General features: G+C 34.3%; 2 protein-coding genes across 2 annotated transcripts in view; one reads left to right on the plus strand and one right to left on the minus strand.

Moving 5' to 3' along the window:
* LOC110713668 (protein DETOXIFICATION 14-like) overlaps window positions 1–6,114 on the plus strand; it is a 30,418-nt gene extending 24,304 nt beyond the window's left edge. The window contains exons 2-8 of the mRNA XM_021892127.1: window positions 3,242–3,505; window positions 3,832–4,376; window positions 4,681–4,767; window positions 5,006–5,062; window positions 5,158–5,396; window positions 5,566–5,771; window positions 5,860–6,114. Of these exons, the coding sequence (XP_021747819.1) occupies window positions 3,266–3,505; window positions 3,832–4,376; window positions 4,681–4,767; window positions 5,006–5,062; window positions 5,158–5,396; window positions 5,566–5,771; window positions 5,860–5,925 (1,440 nt within the window). The 5' untranslated portion in view covers window positions 3,242–3,265 and the 3' untranslated portion in view covers window positions 5,926–6,114. The remainder of the gene's footprint in view (window positions 1–3,241; window positions 3,506–3,831; window positions 4,377–4,680; window positions 4,768–5,005; window positions 5,063–5,157; window positions 5,397–5,565; window positions 5,772–5,859) is intronic.
* Window positions 6,115–6,413: 299 nt separating this feature from the next.
* On the minus strand, window positions 6,414–11,623 carry LOC110713667 (adagio protein 3-like). Its single transcript, XM_021892126.1, has 2 exons — window positions 11,106–11,623; window positions 6,414–8,625 (listed from the first exon to the last, which is right to left on the minus strand). Exons 1-2 carry the CDS (start codon window positions 11,612–11,614, stop codon window positions 7,044–7,046), a joined length of 2,091 nt encoding a protein of 696 aa, XP_021747818.1. The 5' UTR covers window positions 11,615–11,623; the 3' UTR covers window positions 6,414–7,043.
* Window positions 11,624–17,416: the final 5,793 nt, after the last annotated feature.

Genomic DNA, 17,416 nt, shown 5'->3' on the forward strand with positions numbered 1-17,416 from the left:
CTACATATTAGTTGCAACTTTCCATTTTTTCCTATTTTAGTAAGTTTTTTTAAATAAAAGTACAAACATACCCTTACTAAAGAACTTATAAACACAATTAACTATCTAAATCAGATTTCATTACATTCCTCATCTAACTTATTAACATAATATTTTCACCTAATTTAACTCACCTAACACATAAATTAAAAAAAAAAAAATTCAATTCCAAAAATCATTCGACTACCAAGAATTTCATAACACGACCTTCTCATCATCGTCGCCGCCGCATCTAACCACCATTGTCACCGTCAATGGCTCACTGCTGCATCCACCACCACCGTCAACGCTGTCGCTGCTCATCACCATATTCAAAGTCGCAGCCTACTCCTCCAGTGTTCCTTACTCACTCCTCTCTCTCTCTCTCTCTCTCTCTCTCTCTCTCTCTCTCTCTCTCTCTTTTAATAGTGTAGATGTGATGGTTTGAGGGGAAATTGGGCTAGTTTGGGGTTGTTTGTGGATGGTTTGGTGGGATTCAAGGTGAGGAAGGGTAGTTTTGGCTTGGGTTGGTTTAGGGTGAGTGTGGGTAATCGTGGGGCTGATTGAGGGTGGTGGTTTATGGCGAGTGTTGGTGGATTTAGGGAGGTTCGGCTATGAGGAGTTGGTGTCGATATGGTTAGAGTTGAGAGGTGGTGGTTTTGAGTCGTTTGGGTTGAGATGAGGTGATTTTGGATTGTTCGCGCTGCGGGGGTGGTTTTAGGGTTGTAAGTAGGTGGTCGACTTGAAATGGGTGGTTTTGGGCTGAGAGGTGATGACTTTGGGGTTGCTCGGGGTAATAGGTGGTGGTCTTAGGGTTGTTCGGGGTGCGTCTGGGTGGTTCGGCCTTAGAGCAGGTGGTTTCAGGCTATGAGATAGGTGGTCTAAAGGTGGCTGCAGTGGAACGTTGGTTGTCGTGTGGCTGATGTTGTTGTTGTTGGTCATCTTTTTAATTACCTCCACTTTCCCTCTCCTACCCTTAATTTACTACACTTTAATTCATTAATGAACCATTATGAAATTTTGTCTTAGAATCCGTTTCAAGCTCAAAGTTGCAATTAACTTAAAACGGAGGTAGTATATTGATTAGGGGTGTCAATCGGGTTTTCGATTCAGTTTTGGGTTCGGTTTATCAATTTTTGGTTTGTAACGGGTTGGAATTATTAACACGGGTCAGTTCGGTTTGGTTTATTTTATTACAGTTTCTTTTTGGGTCGGATTCTAATCGGGTCGGGTTATAATTGGTTCGGGTCATAATCGGTTTGGGTTAAATTTGGTCGGTTTAAAAATGGAGTTTGTCAGTTTAAAGCGGGTTTTGGGTCAACACATATCGGGTTGTAATCGGTTCGAGTTGAACTTAGTCGGTTTGACAACTAGTTTTGCCAGTTTTAAACGGGTTTCGTTTACTTATATCATCTAGTATATCCTCAATATTCTTTAATTAGTTATTTGAGTTGATCATACCGAGTATTAATTAATTGTTTAGTTTTATGTCCCTTTTTTGTATAATGATTTTAAGGATCAAATAATAATAACAAATCTAGAGTTAGCTTTTGGTTTAGATTTTTAATATTTTTTAATACAATATAGTGTTCCATAAGCCATTACTCGTTAGTGGACGATAATATTGTAGCATAAGAGTTTCAATGACATCAAAATTCCAAACCTTTTCAATATAAATATTTTATAATTCAAATTAAACCCTTTTGTTTTACTATTGATAAAATATACCCAAAAAAAAAAAAATTCTACGGTCATAACGGGTTAAGGACTTACGAATTATAAACGGTTCGATTAACCGATTACAGGTTGTAAACGGTTCCATCATAACTTATTACGGGTTATAAACGGTTCAATCCTAACCAGTTACAGGTTATAAACGATTTGGGTTTATTGGGTTTTTGTCGGGTTTAAACGGTTTCGGTTTACAATGGGTCGGGTTGCTATCGGGTTCAAAAGTACTCGGTTCGGGTTGTTCTCGGTTTCGGGTTGTATCAGTTTGGCTTGATATCGGGTACGGTTCATTAACGGTTCTCAAACATTCGGATCGGTTCAGTTTCAGGTTTTAAAAAATTGGGTCGTGTCGGTTTATGGTTTTAAAATAACATGTTCTTAGCGGTTCGGTTCCTTTTTGGAACTATTCAAAACGGTTCGAATTCACCAATTCGGGTCGGTTTTTGACACCTCTAATATTGATCAATGGTACACACTCCAGATTGAGGAGTTTTCCCGAAATCCAACACTAACCTATAGTACGGGTAACAATGTAACATTTAACTATTTAAGTGACTTCTTGAATTAGTTATCTCTATTTCTATACTATATATCTTTTAACTCCTAACTCTATGGTCTGTAATAATTGTAACTTAGCTCATTCGAAGCATCCTTAATCTAGCTTTTCTACCACTTTAACCAAAAAAAAAATATTAACTTTACGGATTAAATTCAAATCAAACTTGTGGCATAATAATAATAACAATAATATACATTTAAAATTTTAGAAATTGGCGTAATTTGGCAAATTTATTTGAATATTTTGCTATACTAATAGTAGTAGAGGCAATTTGGGATTTTGGGGAGTTCAAAAATCGGACACTAACTTTTCACTCTATCCCCCTTGGCTTATAATAAAGATATCCTTTGTTATAATATTAATATACCATCATTTTTTAATCCTCTCGGTATAATTAAGCAGCTATAATAAAGCAATACGGAGTAGCTGTAGAGATTAAAATATAATAATAGATTCACCCAAGAAATAAACAAAAGACATGACAATAACTATGTTTTCAAGTGTACTTTGACAATCTTTCAAATCTCTTAGAGAGGCCATTACCACACCTATGCCATATTTAATGTCAGAATCACAACAAAATTGATTCACATAATCACATTAAATATAACTAATAGAGTGCATTTGCACACATATATTCTCTTTGATTGCTTCTTCTTCATTTTCAATCTGTCGGGCTTCTAAGGTTCCATTTTATTTTTTAGTCAATTTGATATACTTTCATGTTTTATGGTTTGCTTTTCATTTTTTAAATATTGGGTTGTAAGACTAGAGAGATTTTAATTACTTGCTAGCTATTTAAAATATTCGATTTATTAGCTAATGAAGGTAGTTTTGTTCAAAATGTCCATTATTCGGATTTAATGTGTTATGTCTCTCAGTGTGTACACTTTTTGTATTCAGAAATCAGACTAATATTTTTCACATTTCAAGTTATAAAATTTGCACAGGGTTATAATGGAGTCAGGAGCACCAGATCCAGGGATCGACGAAGCTAGTAATCTTTTCACATGGAAAAGATTGATTAAAGAGGTAAAGAAAGTGAGTCTGCTTGCAGCACCAATGATAACAGTGGCAATACTCCAATATATGGTGCAAGTCGTGGCGTTGATGATTGTCGGACGTCTTGGTGAACTTCCTTTGGCTAGTGTTTCCATTGCCCTCTCTGTTACCAACATCTCCGGCTTTAGTCTTTTTGTAAGTTGTATGCCTCTTCTTTACCTTCTTTAAATTTTAAAAACTAACACAAGACGAATTGAGTATATGTACTCGTAACATAGATTATATCTTATTGGGATGCATTCGCAACAAGTCTCTTTAAGATAATATAAAGTCATCCCCTAAGCAATATAATAATGCAAGTTAAAGGTGCGTGGACACGTTATAAAAGTCACTTCTCAACAATATAACAAGTCACCTTAAATTACTATACTCACGACTAGCACAATTAGTGTCATCAATTATAAGAGTTGATTAAGTTAATAATATGCGATTTATTCTTGCATTCTATAATTGATTGGCAGATTGGACTATGTGGTGGGTTGGATACACTATGTGGGCAAGCATATGGAGCAAAGCAATACGAAAAAATTGGAACATACATTTACAGTGCAATTATATCTCTGCTTTTTATTTGCGTTCCTATAAGCCTATTATGGATTTTCATGGACAAAGTACTGATTCTGATAGGGCAAGATCATCAAATCTCAGTTGAAGCACAAAAATTTGCAGTTTGGCTAATCCCAGGACTCGTAGCAAGCGCTTTCTACGATCCCTTGGTTCGATTTTTACAATGCCAAAGTCTTGTTTTCCCTCTGCTAATGAATTTTGCAGTTGTTCTTGGTATAACCACTTTATCATGCTGGATTTCTGTCTATAAATTGAATTATGGAATTCAATCAGTTGCCTTCTCTCTTAGTCTTTGCGGTTGGCTTAACGTTATGTTTCTTGGGATTTACATCAAGTGTTCTTCTGTTTGTGAAAAAACTCGTACCCACTTCTCCAAAGAAGCTTTCTATAATATTTGGCCTTTTCTTCGGTTTGGCTTCCCTGCTGCTTTGATGATTTGGTAAATTTCCTTAATCTATAGTTCTCAAATTATGTTGATGAGTTAAGCTAATTGTTAGGCAACTATTAGGAGACCAAATGTTGGTATGCAGCTCCCTAGTGCCTACTTCCTTACCACAATATGCCAAATAAAGTCTAAGGGTACAAATATCATTATATCCCTTTTAGTTACCTAATCAATCAAGTGAACAGATTTTTCTTGTGAAAAATGTGATACGTCGGAATTGTCAAAGTGGAATGTTATCCTTGATTGATTTCTAACTGTCATATGCTCATGTCATGTAACATGTTAACGCCAACAACAGCCTCAAGTGGTGGGCTTTTGAAGCTGTGGTGTTGCTTTCAGGTCGCCTTCCCAATCCACAACTTGAGACATCAGTGCTTTCCATATGGTATGTCAATACTTTATAGTACATATGCTTGTGCACTTGTGCTTTCAGTAGCAGAGTAGTCCAAATTGCTGACTATTCCAGTACATTTTCAATACTCCGTAGTACATCTAACTTAACTTCGTGGTTACTCCCACCATCCGAAAGAAATTATCCATTTCGTAAACTGTGACTCACGTCACAATTTGCAAAATGGACAATCTTTTTCGAAACAAGGGAGTACTATTATCTTTATTGGCAGTCTCAACATATCAACATTACTTTTCACAGTTCCAGTCGGATTAGGTGTTTCAGTAGGGTAATTCTCTTGCCCTCATAACAACTCTTTCGCTATCCATATCTTCACACTGCATCCAACATGATTGTTAGAAGTTTATAATGATATTTTTGCAGCATAAGAGTGGCAAATGAGCTAGGTGCAGGAAATGCAGAAGCAGCAAGGCTATCTGCCTGGGTTGTGACAAGTGCAGTTGTAATAGAGACCTTTGTAGCAGGTGTGATTTTGTTTTGTGTTCGACATATAGTGGGATACGCTTATAGTCATACCGAACAAGTTGTGAGTTATGTTGCAACATTGGCCCCCTTCCTTTGCCTTTCCATCATCACTGATGGCCTACAAATGGTCCTTTCTGGTAAGTAGTTCACAAAAGCTTAATATTGTTTCATAAGGCTAATCACAACAGTGTTTATTATTATTGAGGTTAAACTTTCCTATACTAATAGCCTAATATCCATAATTACTTATATGTAGCTAGCAAAACTAACTGATACTAAATTCTGAAATGCAAAAACACGATGCAGGAGTTGCAAAAGGAAGTGGATGGCAGCGTATAGGAGCATATGTGAACCTAGGAGCATTTTACATAGTAGGAATCCCAGTAGCAGTAGTGCTTGCTTTTGTTCGCCATTTGAATGCAAAGGGTCTATGGATTGGTATATTGGTAGGGTCAATCTTGCAATCGATATTGCTGATCATAGTTGCGGCTCTTACAAACTGGCAAAAACAGGTCTAACCATAAATTCTTTTGCAATTTTCTTATATTTTTATACACATTGTGCTTGTTAGTGAGCTGAAACAGTCAAAAATGTTTGCAGGCTATCAAAGCAAGAGACAGGGCAGCTGTAGGTAATGCTGAACAGAGAACTAATAACACTCAGTGATGATGAATAACCACCAAAGTTTGAGATCAAGTGTTTTTTTACTGTCGCAGACCTCACTGACTACAGCCGGATGTAGTTGTCACATTACCAATTCAAATTACAATATCAAACTAACAAGCAACATTGATTGGTGGGCGTGTGGAACTAATCAATATCTTCAATAAAAGAAAACCTTAATTGAGTTTTGAAGAGCCATAATATAATTCGCAATGTAGTTTTGAATGTAGGTTATAGCTGGGAGAAGTCCCAAAAACTTCCAAACAAATACAGATAGCATGACTCAATTTTATTGGCACCTTATATGAATCTTTCTCATCCTCTCGCCTTCCCTACTTGCATTAAATATCCAACTAAAGGAAGGTGCATCGCTCCTTTTTTTTCTTTTCTTTCTTTCCCTCCATTTCTCTCTATCCAACATAGTGTAAAGGTGAAAATCACACACTTTTAGGTTTCAAACAAATTACAACACAAATACGTAGTATATTAAATAGTATAGCCTCACAAATAGAAGCCTTAGCTTCTCCTCCTTCACTTGAATATAAATTCATGTAGCATACAATTCTACTGTCCTCATGTGATTCTCGATTAAGACTAGCTCAACTGAAACAGATAAATATGAAAAAGAAAAGGAACACAGGGCCAAATTATGGCTAAGAACATACTGACTCGAAACTTTAAAGGAGGCAACAAAATTGCACTGAGCAAGCTGTACCAAAGCTACTTCAACACAAGTACCGGTCCCTGATCTGGCCACAGCACCCAAATCAACCGAGTCACTACTGCCACCAATACACAATATAACAATCATCTTGAGCTCCTTTGTGTGAAAGCATCTTGACAACCCGGCCTCATAATCGGTATCAAGTCACACAGAATACTGAAAAGGTCCAACACAAGGATGCCAATCGTATAAAAATCAGGAAACTACAAGGATAAAGATTGTGGTGCTAATATACAATGATACAACAAAATTTTCGTGCATTACTACAACAGCAACTGCAATTGGAATGTAACACACAATAGAAACTTCAGAGCATAAATACAAAGGATAGCAGCTTCCCAGTATATAATAAACCCTCACATCATTACTGAAGAGGGATGCAGCATGATGAAAAGGTTCAGAGGTCAGAGTCATGCTTGCTGGCCAAACACAGTTCATGCAACTCATTCAGTATCCATTCTTCACCTGTATGCCCACCTAACACCAAAACTCGGGTTCCACCAACGACACATGTACTGTGACCCCATGCAAACTTAGGCGGCTGCCCAGGAACATTAAGAGTCCTCCATGACGGCTTTTCCTCTGATGGATCCAACAGAAAAAGCTGAGAAGGAGAATGCAGGTTAGCAATCGAACCACCAAATATAATGATCCTGCCACATGGCATGCTCACAGCTACATGATCAAGTCTTGGAGGAGGAACCACCGCACCTTGGCTTCCCGTACCAGCCAGTGCACCACACTCTAATTCCCTCCATCGAGGGTTTTCGGTCTCTATGTCAATGGTATAGGCCTCACCAGACCGTAGCCTCAACTGCCCACTTTTCACCAGTCCCCCAAACATGAATAAATTTTTCTTCCCATAAACGGAAAGTGAGTGACCAAGCCTCGAAGGTGGGGCCCAGGAAGTAGGAATCTCCGTCCAAACTGGCCTATCTGTTGTAAGGTCGAGCAAGTATGTATCACTAAGGAGCACCCCAGAATCCGTGCATCCCCCAGATACAACCAACTTGGAGCCATCTACAGTACAAGAACTATGCCAGGACCGACGGACTGGGGGAGTCCCACCAGAGATTTCAGTCCAAGTTGGCTGCTTGGCATCTAGGTCAAGGATGAAGACATCATTGAGCAATCCTTGCCTCCCACACCCTCCAAATACAACAAGCCAGGACTCATTAAGGCACGAGAGTGTGTGACCCCATCGTCCAGGAGGTGAGGACTTGACACTCACACGGCGCCACTCTGGATGCTCAGAGTCAAGGTTGAGTACAAAAGTGTCATCCATAGGCTGCATTCCAACACCCTCACCACCAAAGAGTACAAGACGATTTCCAGCGGCACATGCACTAAAATTACAGCGCGAAGGCTCAACTGATCCCCCTACAGTAAACTTCCTCCAAGAAACTGCCTCGAGAGTGGTGAGTTCCCTTGCCAATCGAACCCACCCCAAGTTTTTCGTCATTCGCTCCAAATTATATGTCACTTCTCTACCCCATAGATTTTGACAAACCATCTTTCTGACATGCTCGTTTTTTGTCAGCTGGTATATCCTTTTACAAACAGATCCAATTGAAGCTACATCTCTTGGAGTCAAGCGTGATAATATGTTATAAGCCAAGACCTCATCGGAAAGTTGGAGAATACCGCAGGTTTCTTCAACCTTTGTGGAATGCTCATTTACACACTTGAATTTCTGGTCATACATCTGTTTGAAAACTGGATAAGATACATGGTTAAGGTTTATCTTTGCTTCTGAGAAAATCTGAATGCCTATGACATGCGTGACAATTCCATCGTCATCATATATTGGTTGAAGCCTCAGCCTGTTAACCAGGGGAGTGCCATCCTTTCTGAAATTGAGAAGCTCCCCTTGGAACTCTACACCGTCTTCAAGACATCTTCTCATCTCAGAAACGACAACAGGATCCACCAGAGGATGCCTTCTTTGAGCATGAGGGTCCCTGTACTGTAAAAAACGACTGGAAATAGTTGCAAGGAATCAGTGCAATCTCTAGCAACTTTGGGCAAGAACATCATACCAAGGGGAAAAAATAGCACAAGAATGATAATAATCTGAATGGAGCTGTGGACAAGCAATACAATACATACAGAAAACATAGCAGATAAAGTACGTGATAGGATAAAAGATTAAAAGAGCAAGAACGAGAATGACATACTGACATCCAACTTTACCAAGCAGTTGCAAGCCTTGCAGCAACAAAATGTTCTTTACATAATTAAGCTAATGATGTTGTAATAACATAGCTCATGACATTTTCAGATTGAAAGACAATGTTGAATCTCCTGCAACAAAACCTATTGTTTTAACTTGACTTAAATAAGCAGGAAGCCACCAGTACTAAGGTAAGGACTCTGAGCATTGCTAGCGTAAAAGATTTCACCAAACTGGGCAGATTTGTTTTGTATGAAACGACAATCGTTCAGAATAATCTCATAAAACACCCCCCCTTTTCAAATTTATGGTGAAATTCATATAAAGGAAAGCAAATCATCATGTAACTGTGTCCTCAATTTAAGTTCACATGATCAAACAAGTCTAAAGCAGAGCATTTGTTAATCCTAATATAATAACTATAATTACTACAAAAAAAATAATTTCACTGTCTAGCAATATGCGGAGTAATTCACTTTAAGACTTCTAGCTAACTAGCTTGAGATAATAGAGAGTACTCATTTAATTACTGCCTAGAATATCATCAAATGTGTTTCTTTTCATAAAGAGAGCCACAATAGCTATGATGTACTCCGTAAAAGGAACTCAATCCTATAACAAAGACCTTAACCTTTGCCTAATCACTAATGTCAGAACTTGTTCTCTGAAATATTAATTTTGTTGAACTTACATTATTTTTACTAAACTAAAATTATATTTTACAAGGTCTTATAATGATTTTCACAAAATTGAAATTATTTTTACTCATTAAAATGAAAATTAGGGGTGAACATGGTCTGGTTTGGTGTGGTTTGAGTCTAAACCAAACCAAACCGCAAAATACGGTTTGGTCAATTTTCCAAACCAAACCAAACCATATTAGTATTGAAACCAAACCAAACCAAACCAAACCGTAATAATGCAGTTTGGTGCGGTTTGGTTTGCGGTTTATGATGAGACGGCATTTTTTCCTAAAAAATGTCAAATATTAATAAATTTATAATAAAATTCAAATAATTAGCCTTAAGGGATTAAATTCTACTACAAATTTTTAATAAAAATAACAACCAACTAATCAAGTGCTAAGTGCTAACACATAATAAAAATTATACATAACAAATTAACAGTGGAAAAAAACATAATACATTTGTCCAAAAAAATCATTCATACTGCATTATAGTTATATGACCTATTGAATTTTAAGTATTGATATTTGAGATTGAGTATAGTAGTATATTGACCGTATAGTCCTCTAATGATTTTTCATGTTTTTTTTTTATTTTTTTTATAATATGTAATAACTATTATAATTAATTTAAAAATTATATAAATATTAAAATGCGGTTTACTGGTTTACGGTTTGGTTTATAATTTTTGAAAAACCAAACCAAACCGCAAACCGTATTTCCCAAAAAACCGAAACCAAACCAAATTTTTCCAAACCGTAAACCAAACCAAACCTGGTTTGGTTACGGTCCAGACCAAACTGTGTACAGCCCTAATGAAAATAGACTAATTGCAAGTACGAAATTTTTACAGATTCACTAGCGTATTTTTTTTATTACTTCGTATAAAGTTACTAGTTAATATTTGTACTACAATAAAAAAAAAATAAAAAAAATTTACTGTAGGCCTGTTAATTTCACCTTAAAAAATTAATATTAACTAAAAATAATATCAATTAAGTAAAAATAAGTTCACTTCCGTAAAATTAATTTCACTCCCGTAAAAATAAGTTTAGTTAAGTAAAATTCAGTTAAGTAAAATTCAGTTATCTTAAAGAAAAATTATAATAGAAAATCAATCAAATAATTTCAGTACAGCGAAAATAATTTAAGTTTAGTAAAAATAATTTAATTTCAGCAAATATAATTTTATTTTAGTAAAAAAAAATTTAATTCAAAAAAAATAAGATGAAGTTCTAACTTTTTTTTACTAGCTGCCTATAACTAAATTTATCAATCCAAACTTAAATAATAATAAATTCAAAAAAAACACAGACACAGAGAAATATCTTCCCCTGCATTTTCCATATTTAAAATACTTTCCATTTGAAACATAAAACACTAAATTTCAGCATAATACACAGCGCATAATACAACAAATAATCAAATTAACCCCAACTAAATAAATCATGCAATCAAATAACCACCAGCTAATACATTAATATAAAAATAAAATTCATAACTATCCCATAAAATAAATCTAAGAAATTTAAAATCCACTATCAAAATTACTAAATCAAGAGTATATATACAAATATAAAAGCATCCAAAAAAAACTCACCAATTGTGGCCAAGAACTTCATTAGCACGATAGCCAGTAAAGATCTCGAAAGTGGTATTAACATAGATGATGGGAAATTCAAATTCAAGCGCATCACACACAACAATTGAAGATGGTGTTGGTGGTGTAAAATAATAATAGTTATTATACAAATAATCTTCATCTTCATCATCTTGTTGTTTGATTTTCTGGGTAAATTTTCTGGGTTTTTTTGCAGAGCGATTATTGGGTGATTGTGGTTGTCCATCAGAGTCTTCCAACATAGCCAGATGATTATGCATCATCTTGTTGTGTGTTGTGTGTTGTGTTTCTCTCTCTAAAAAATATGGATTATTTGTGTTTCTCTCTCTAGGTGGGTATGGAGAAGAGAAGTTATGGCCTTTTTTGGAGTTGTAGTTGTAATTGTATCTTTTAGAGTATATGTTGACAAATGTGTTTGTGGAAATGACCAGCTTTGGTGAGATATTTACAACAATGCCTAACCAACTGTTTTTTCTTTGATTTGGCATTATTATTTTTAGGTAGTGTGGAAATGACTTGCTTTGGTGAGATATTTATTTATAATGTTTTAGTGTGTTAAATATATGAAATATCGGAAAATACATATGAGCATTTAAATCTTTTAAAAACGAGATACTTTGTACGGAGTATGAGATATCGAAAAATATATCTGGCATCTCTAATATAGTGACTAACTTTTTAATATATCCTTCGTTTTTTTAGTTGCATTACTTTGCAAATTGCGAACTTGTCGACAATTTTTGGAGATGAAATAATAAAAAATGGAGTCATGTGATAGGAGAGAGATAGAGAGAGAATTTATTAACTATGGAGTAAAAAGGATAAGTGATGCAACTAATTTAAATTTTCCATTTTAGAATAATGATGCAACGGAAAATAAAAACGGAAGATGTATAACAATCATGTGGTCTTACAAACAAGATACTACGTATTTTTCAGTAGAATAAAATAAGTGTTTTTCTTTTATAAGATATAAGTTTAGATAATTTCAAATAAACTATGACAACATAAATTTTTTTTGTTTGGAAAATTTAAACAACATAAATTGAAACAAACAAAGATTAACACGTATTCTACGTGTTCTCTAATGCCTATAATTAACCGTTGATATACTTATTGTGTATTATTAAAAACACCGTCAAAATACTTTATATATACCTTTTCATCGCTTTTTTATCCCAATTTCTTTTTAAGTGTGTCTCTTGATTTTTCGCATCTATTTTTAGGTTTATAGGATCATACCTAACAACCACTTCATTAATCCCACCACTTTTTTCTCTCATCATTTTTTCCAACGAAAAATTAATAAAGTAACATTATCTCTATGGAGCAAAAAAAGAATGGAGGGAGTATCAAAATGAAACCCACAAATTGGTAGATTGTCTAGACATTTTACACATCCTCTAAAACAACTTGGTATATATGTATGCTAACAACCTACCACCCATGTGGTTTGGCTAATCGGCTACATGAGAATTGAATTAAAACTCCCCCCTCCCCAAAAATTTTTTTACCTCGATCTCTTTAGCTTGTAGTCCTTGTACTATTCAAAATTAAATTCCCATTTTCTTATTTATGAAAGAATTCCATACATTATATATTCGATGGAGTACGGACACTATGGAGTATACATTTACTCCAATATATTGTGTTCAACTATTTTTTATGATTTAGGGAAGAATGGAGCAATAATCTTCATTTTTTTTAAAATCAATGTTTAATACTACTGTGATTATTATAAGCCCAAATCACTTATTTCAGGTCAAAGATTTTTTAATATTTGCATTTTATGATGATTAATTCTCATGATTTTTGTGCATGTGGTTCTAAACCTTAACATTTAAGCAACATGGATGATCGTATTTGTATCATGTGACATGCATGGTGATTTGCCTACAATATCGCAATGGATACTATTTTATCTTTTATTTATTAGAATTTAATTGACGCATATATCATAGTATATTATTTCTGAAAAAGTTTTTTTTTTGTTTTTTTTTTAATTTTTTTTTAAAGTGTTATACTTTGATAGATACATAGGGTCTGTTCACATTTATTTAATTTCAATTCAGTTCAGCTTCAATCAGCAGCTCAGTTCAGTTCAACTCCTAATTTCCCTCTCTCATAAAATATTCATTACAGCTTAGTTCAGTTCAGTTCAGCTCCAATCAGTTTAGTTCATTTCATTTCATTTCAGCTCAGTTCAGTAAATGTGAACAGACTCATAGCTCTAGACAAAATCTAATATATATATATAAAGGGGAGTTTTTTCCCGAGTTTTTAGAGAGCCACGTAGGATCTGATTTTCTCGGCGCGCCATGTAGGATTATAAATCTTAGTAGTAGCCAATTAAATAAGAGATTATTAATTTCTTTTAGAATTAAATAATTTAAATGCCATGTAAGCAAAATTGGCGAATGAGATTTTTAAGTTTAAGTTAATTAAATATTATATATTATCTTTTAATATTAGGAATTTTATCTAAATATATAACAAATTTCAGGCTCATAAATATAAAACAAAACATTATTTAAAAAAAATCAAACAAATCGTGCATCGCACGGGATTCATCTAGTTAAATATAAAAGGTACTTAGTAGAAAATGGGGTTGTGTAATTAGAAAATTACCGTGAGAGGAAGTAAAGGTAGTAAAGTTGATATTTTGTTGAGAATTAAGCAAGGAAAAAAAAGTGTATATTGTGATAATGTACTGTAATAATCAAGCACTTGTAGAATTGTACTTAGATCTTTATGAATATCACAAGTTAAAAGGTTAGATATTTGAAGGAACATAGACTACATGTTAAAAGAGTAATTAAAAGAAAAGGTAGAGGGTAAAGTGGGAAAAAAGCAGTCCACGGTGTGTGTAGTGACAACCACGTGTAAAAAAGGATATTTTCGGAGAAAATATCTAATCTCCTGATGAGCCACGCAACAAAGTCCACGTCATCGGTAGGAAGATATTTATGAATTAGCAAAAATGGGACGGTGCCCTAAAATAGAATGAGACATTTGAATATGAGTATTAGGATTTAGGATATTGCACTTTTGCCCCTCAACAAAGACACAATCTATTACGTAGTATAATAATCTACTCCCTCTGTATTTAAATATTTGCTTCACTTTTTTTTTCGACCGTTTTTAAATACTTGCTAGATGAAGCTCGTGTGATGCACGGTTTATTTGAATTTCTTAAAATATTTTTTTTATTTATGTGCTAAATTTATTACATATTTAGATAAAATTCCTAAAATCAAAAGATAATAGTTTATATTATAAATTAGATTAAACTTAAAAATCTGATTCGCCAATTTTGCTTATGTGTCATTTGAATTATTTAATTCTAAAAGAAAATAATAATATCTTATTTAATTGGCTACAACTAAAATTTATATTCCTACATGGCGCGCTAAAAAAATTAAATCTTACATGGCTCTCTAAAAGCTCGGTAAAAAAAAACTCCCTTTACATATATATATATATATATATATATATATATATATATATATATATATATATATATATATATATATATATATAGGGGAAGGCTCTTATGAGAATTTAGGTCTTATATGAGAAACTCACTTATATGAGAATACATCTTAGCCGTAGATTAGATTCAATCTAACCGCCCAAAACATTCTACAGTAATGGCAAAATTGTAATTTTGTTTGCTGATATACCCCCTTCTCTTTTTCACTTTCACTGATTTTTTTCTCTCTCTAAAATTAGGTTTTTCTCTCTCTAAATTTCATCCACTCTCTAAACCCTAGTTCATGCATGCTACTTCGTGAATCAGAATATGGATTCGAATCAAATTCTACCAACATCTCCAATTGTTACTTATGAAAGAAGGTAATAAGTTTATGTTTATGAATTTTGATTGTATTTTTTCACATTTTTCTCCTCTTTTTATTGTTAATTTTTGTTAATTTTTTTGTAGATCAATCGATTCACAATGTATGGATAAATCTCCAATACAAGCCATTTGTCCATCAAATCAGTAAGTAGCGATTTTATTAGGGTTTAATTATTTGATTTTGGTTTAATTTTTAAATTATCATGTTTGAACACAAAAATTAGGGCTCAGTTTTGCTCGATTTGGGAGGGTTTGGCTCGAATTTCTTAAGCATATACAGTATTAGGGTGTCAAATTTGTTAGGTTTTTACAAATCATTTTTGGATGCTTATAACCTGTTCGATAAAATGCTAATCTGAAATTTACAAATCACAAGTAAATAGCATTTACATATATCCTTAGCAATCAAGAACATACAGTACAACTTCTAAAACACCAAATGTACCAGTAAAATATGTACATTTTTTATATATAAATATGTGTTATTGTTACCTGTGAAGGATGTGACAAACAGGTGTACATGCCTAGCTTGCAGCAGTTTGGCAGGGCAGCAGCAGCTACAGCCTTGCCAGCTGCAGCCTCGGCAGGCAGGCAGCAACTGCAGCCTTGCTAGGAGCAGCCTCGGCTGGCAGCAGCAGCTGTAGCCTTGCCAGGAGCAGTCTCGGCTGGCAACAGCAGCTGCAGCCTTGCCAGGAGCAGCCTCGGCTGGCAGCAGTAGCCACCTGCAGCAGCAGCTTCAATGTGAATTTAAAGTGCTATGTAATCTTCAAGCAAATCAGATAAAAACATCAAAAATGATATATTGAGAATATACAAGATAATTTATATGAAACTGGCCTGGAAGAGTAGTATTAGGAGGATACAGGAGTTGAAAAATGAATTTTAACTCTTATTTTACTCACATTTTTATGTTTTCCTCTTGAATTTTGTTCAGTATTGCAGTATGTATACATTATAGTTCAATTGTTAATTTTTGCTACAAGTTTATGTCTATATTTTTTACTCATATGTTCTAAATTTTTGTACAAATGTTCTAAATTATTACACATATGTTCTTTTTTAATTATTCCCTTGTTTTCTAAGCTTTATATATGTTTTATGTCTATGACTTGCAGTGATAATCTTGTTGGTGTTGATGGTGCTACAACCTCTAATCAGTTTGCTACAACATCTTCTGGAAATGCAAACAAGAGTACCAATGTAGATAATAAAGAAGGTGATAAAATTAAGGGGAAACTTAAAGTTAGAGCTAAAGATGTTCCGAAAAACAAAGCAATGAAGAAAGAATCAAAGAAGGAAGGCAGAGGGAAAAAAAGGAAAAGAAAGGTTGATGAGAGTGATTCTGATGATGATATTGAAGTTGTTCATGCAGATCAAATGGAATGTAGAGCATTAAGTCAACGAATTACTCCCAAGAATTTTATGAACACCGTGCTTAAAGATTTGCCAAAATCTCATAAGGCGGCTATTAGAAAAATTGGCTTTGGAGGTTTCTTAGATTTGGATTTAGATGCACATAAATCTGTATTTTGCTCTAAGCTTGTGTCGAGTTTTGACTGTGATAGGGTGTCTTTAGTTCTTGAGAGGAACCAAGAGATTGAAATTACACCTGTAGACATACATTTGGTTTATGGATTGCCGATGGGAGGAGAAATTATTAAAGAGCAGCAGCAAGAGGAGGATGAAGAATGGGTTGATTTTATTAGACAATGGAGATCTTATTTTGGGTTAAGTTGTGGAAGTCCATCAAACTCTGTGATTATTAATCGAATTGAAGAGTTAAAGAAGCAACCTGTGTGTGATGAATTCATTTGGCATTTTGTAGTTTCTGTTGTCAATTGTTGTATGAGATCCACTGCCAACCTATCATTAAATTACAGGTTCTTGTATAGTTGCATGGATACAAAGAAGATCGAATGTTTGGATTGGTATGAATATGTTTATAGGAGTTTAAAGTCGTCTGTATCGGAATGGAAAGGTGGTTCAGCTTTCTTCACCGGTCCATTGCCTTTCTTGATGGTAATTTCTTTTTTTTTTTAATATATGGAAAATTTTTATATTAATTTGTCTTTTTCTAAATTTGTCCTTGTTTAACGCATTTTTTTTGTATTAGATATGCTATTTTGATCGTTTGCAAAGATCTAAAATAAGCAATCCATGGAAATTCCCACTCCTTTCTGTTTGGAAGAAAGATTTGATCAAGGAACGGATGAAATTGGAAATGAAAAGAGGATTTGGAAAGGGACATGTACTTGATATAATGGAAGTTGATAGGTATGATAACAATGTATCACAAGTGGTTGGAGATCCCGAATTTGGTGGAAGTGATGTTAGTGGTTCTAATGAAATGCTGGTATGCATTTTTTGGAACATGTTTTAAACTAAAGTCTTATTATAGTTAGTTATATGTTCTAAATATATACCCACATGT

This window comes from Chenopodium quinoa, unplaced genomic scaffold (assembly GCF_001683475.1).
Source record: "Chenopodium quinoa cultivar QQ74 unplaced genomic scaffold, ASM168347v1, whole genome shotgun sequence".
Taxonomy (NCBI): domain Eukaryota; kingdom Viridiplantae; phylum Streptophyta; class Magnoliopsida; order Caryophyllales; family Amaranthaceae; genus Chenopodium; species Chenopodium quinoa.

Coding starts and splice junctions, on each gene's coding strand:
- LOC110713667 (XM_021892126.1), bottom strand. CDS start 11,614: ATGCCAAATCAAAGAAAAAACAGTTGGTTAGGCATTGTTGTAAATATC. Junction 8,626..11,105: donor GAAGTTCTTGGCCACAATTG/GTGAGTTTTTTT, acceptor AACTATTTCCAG/TCGTTTTTTACAGTACAGGG.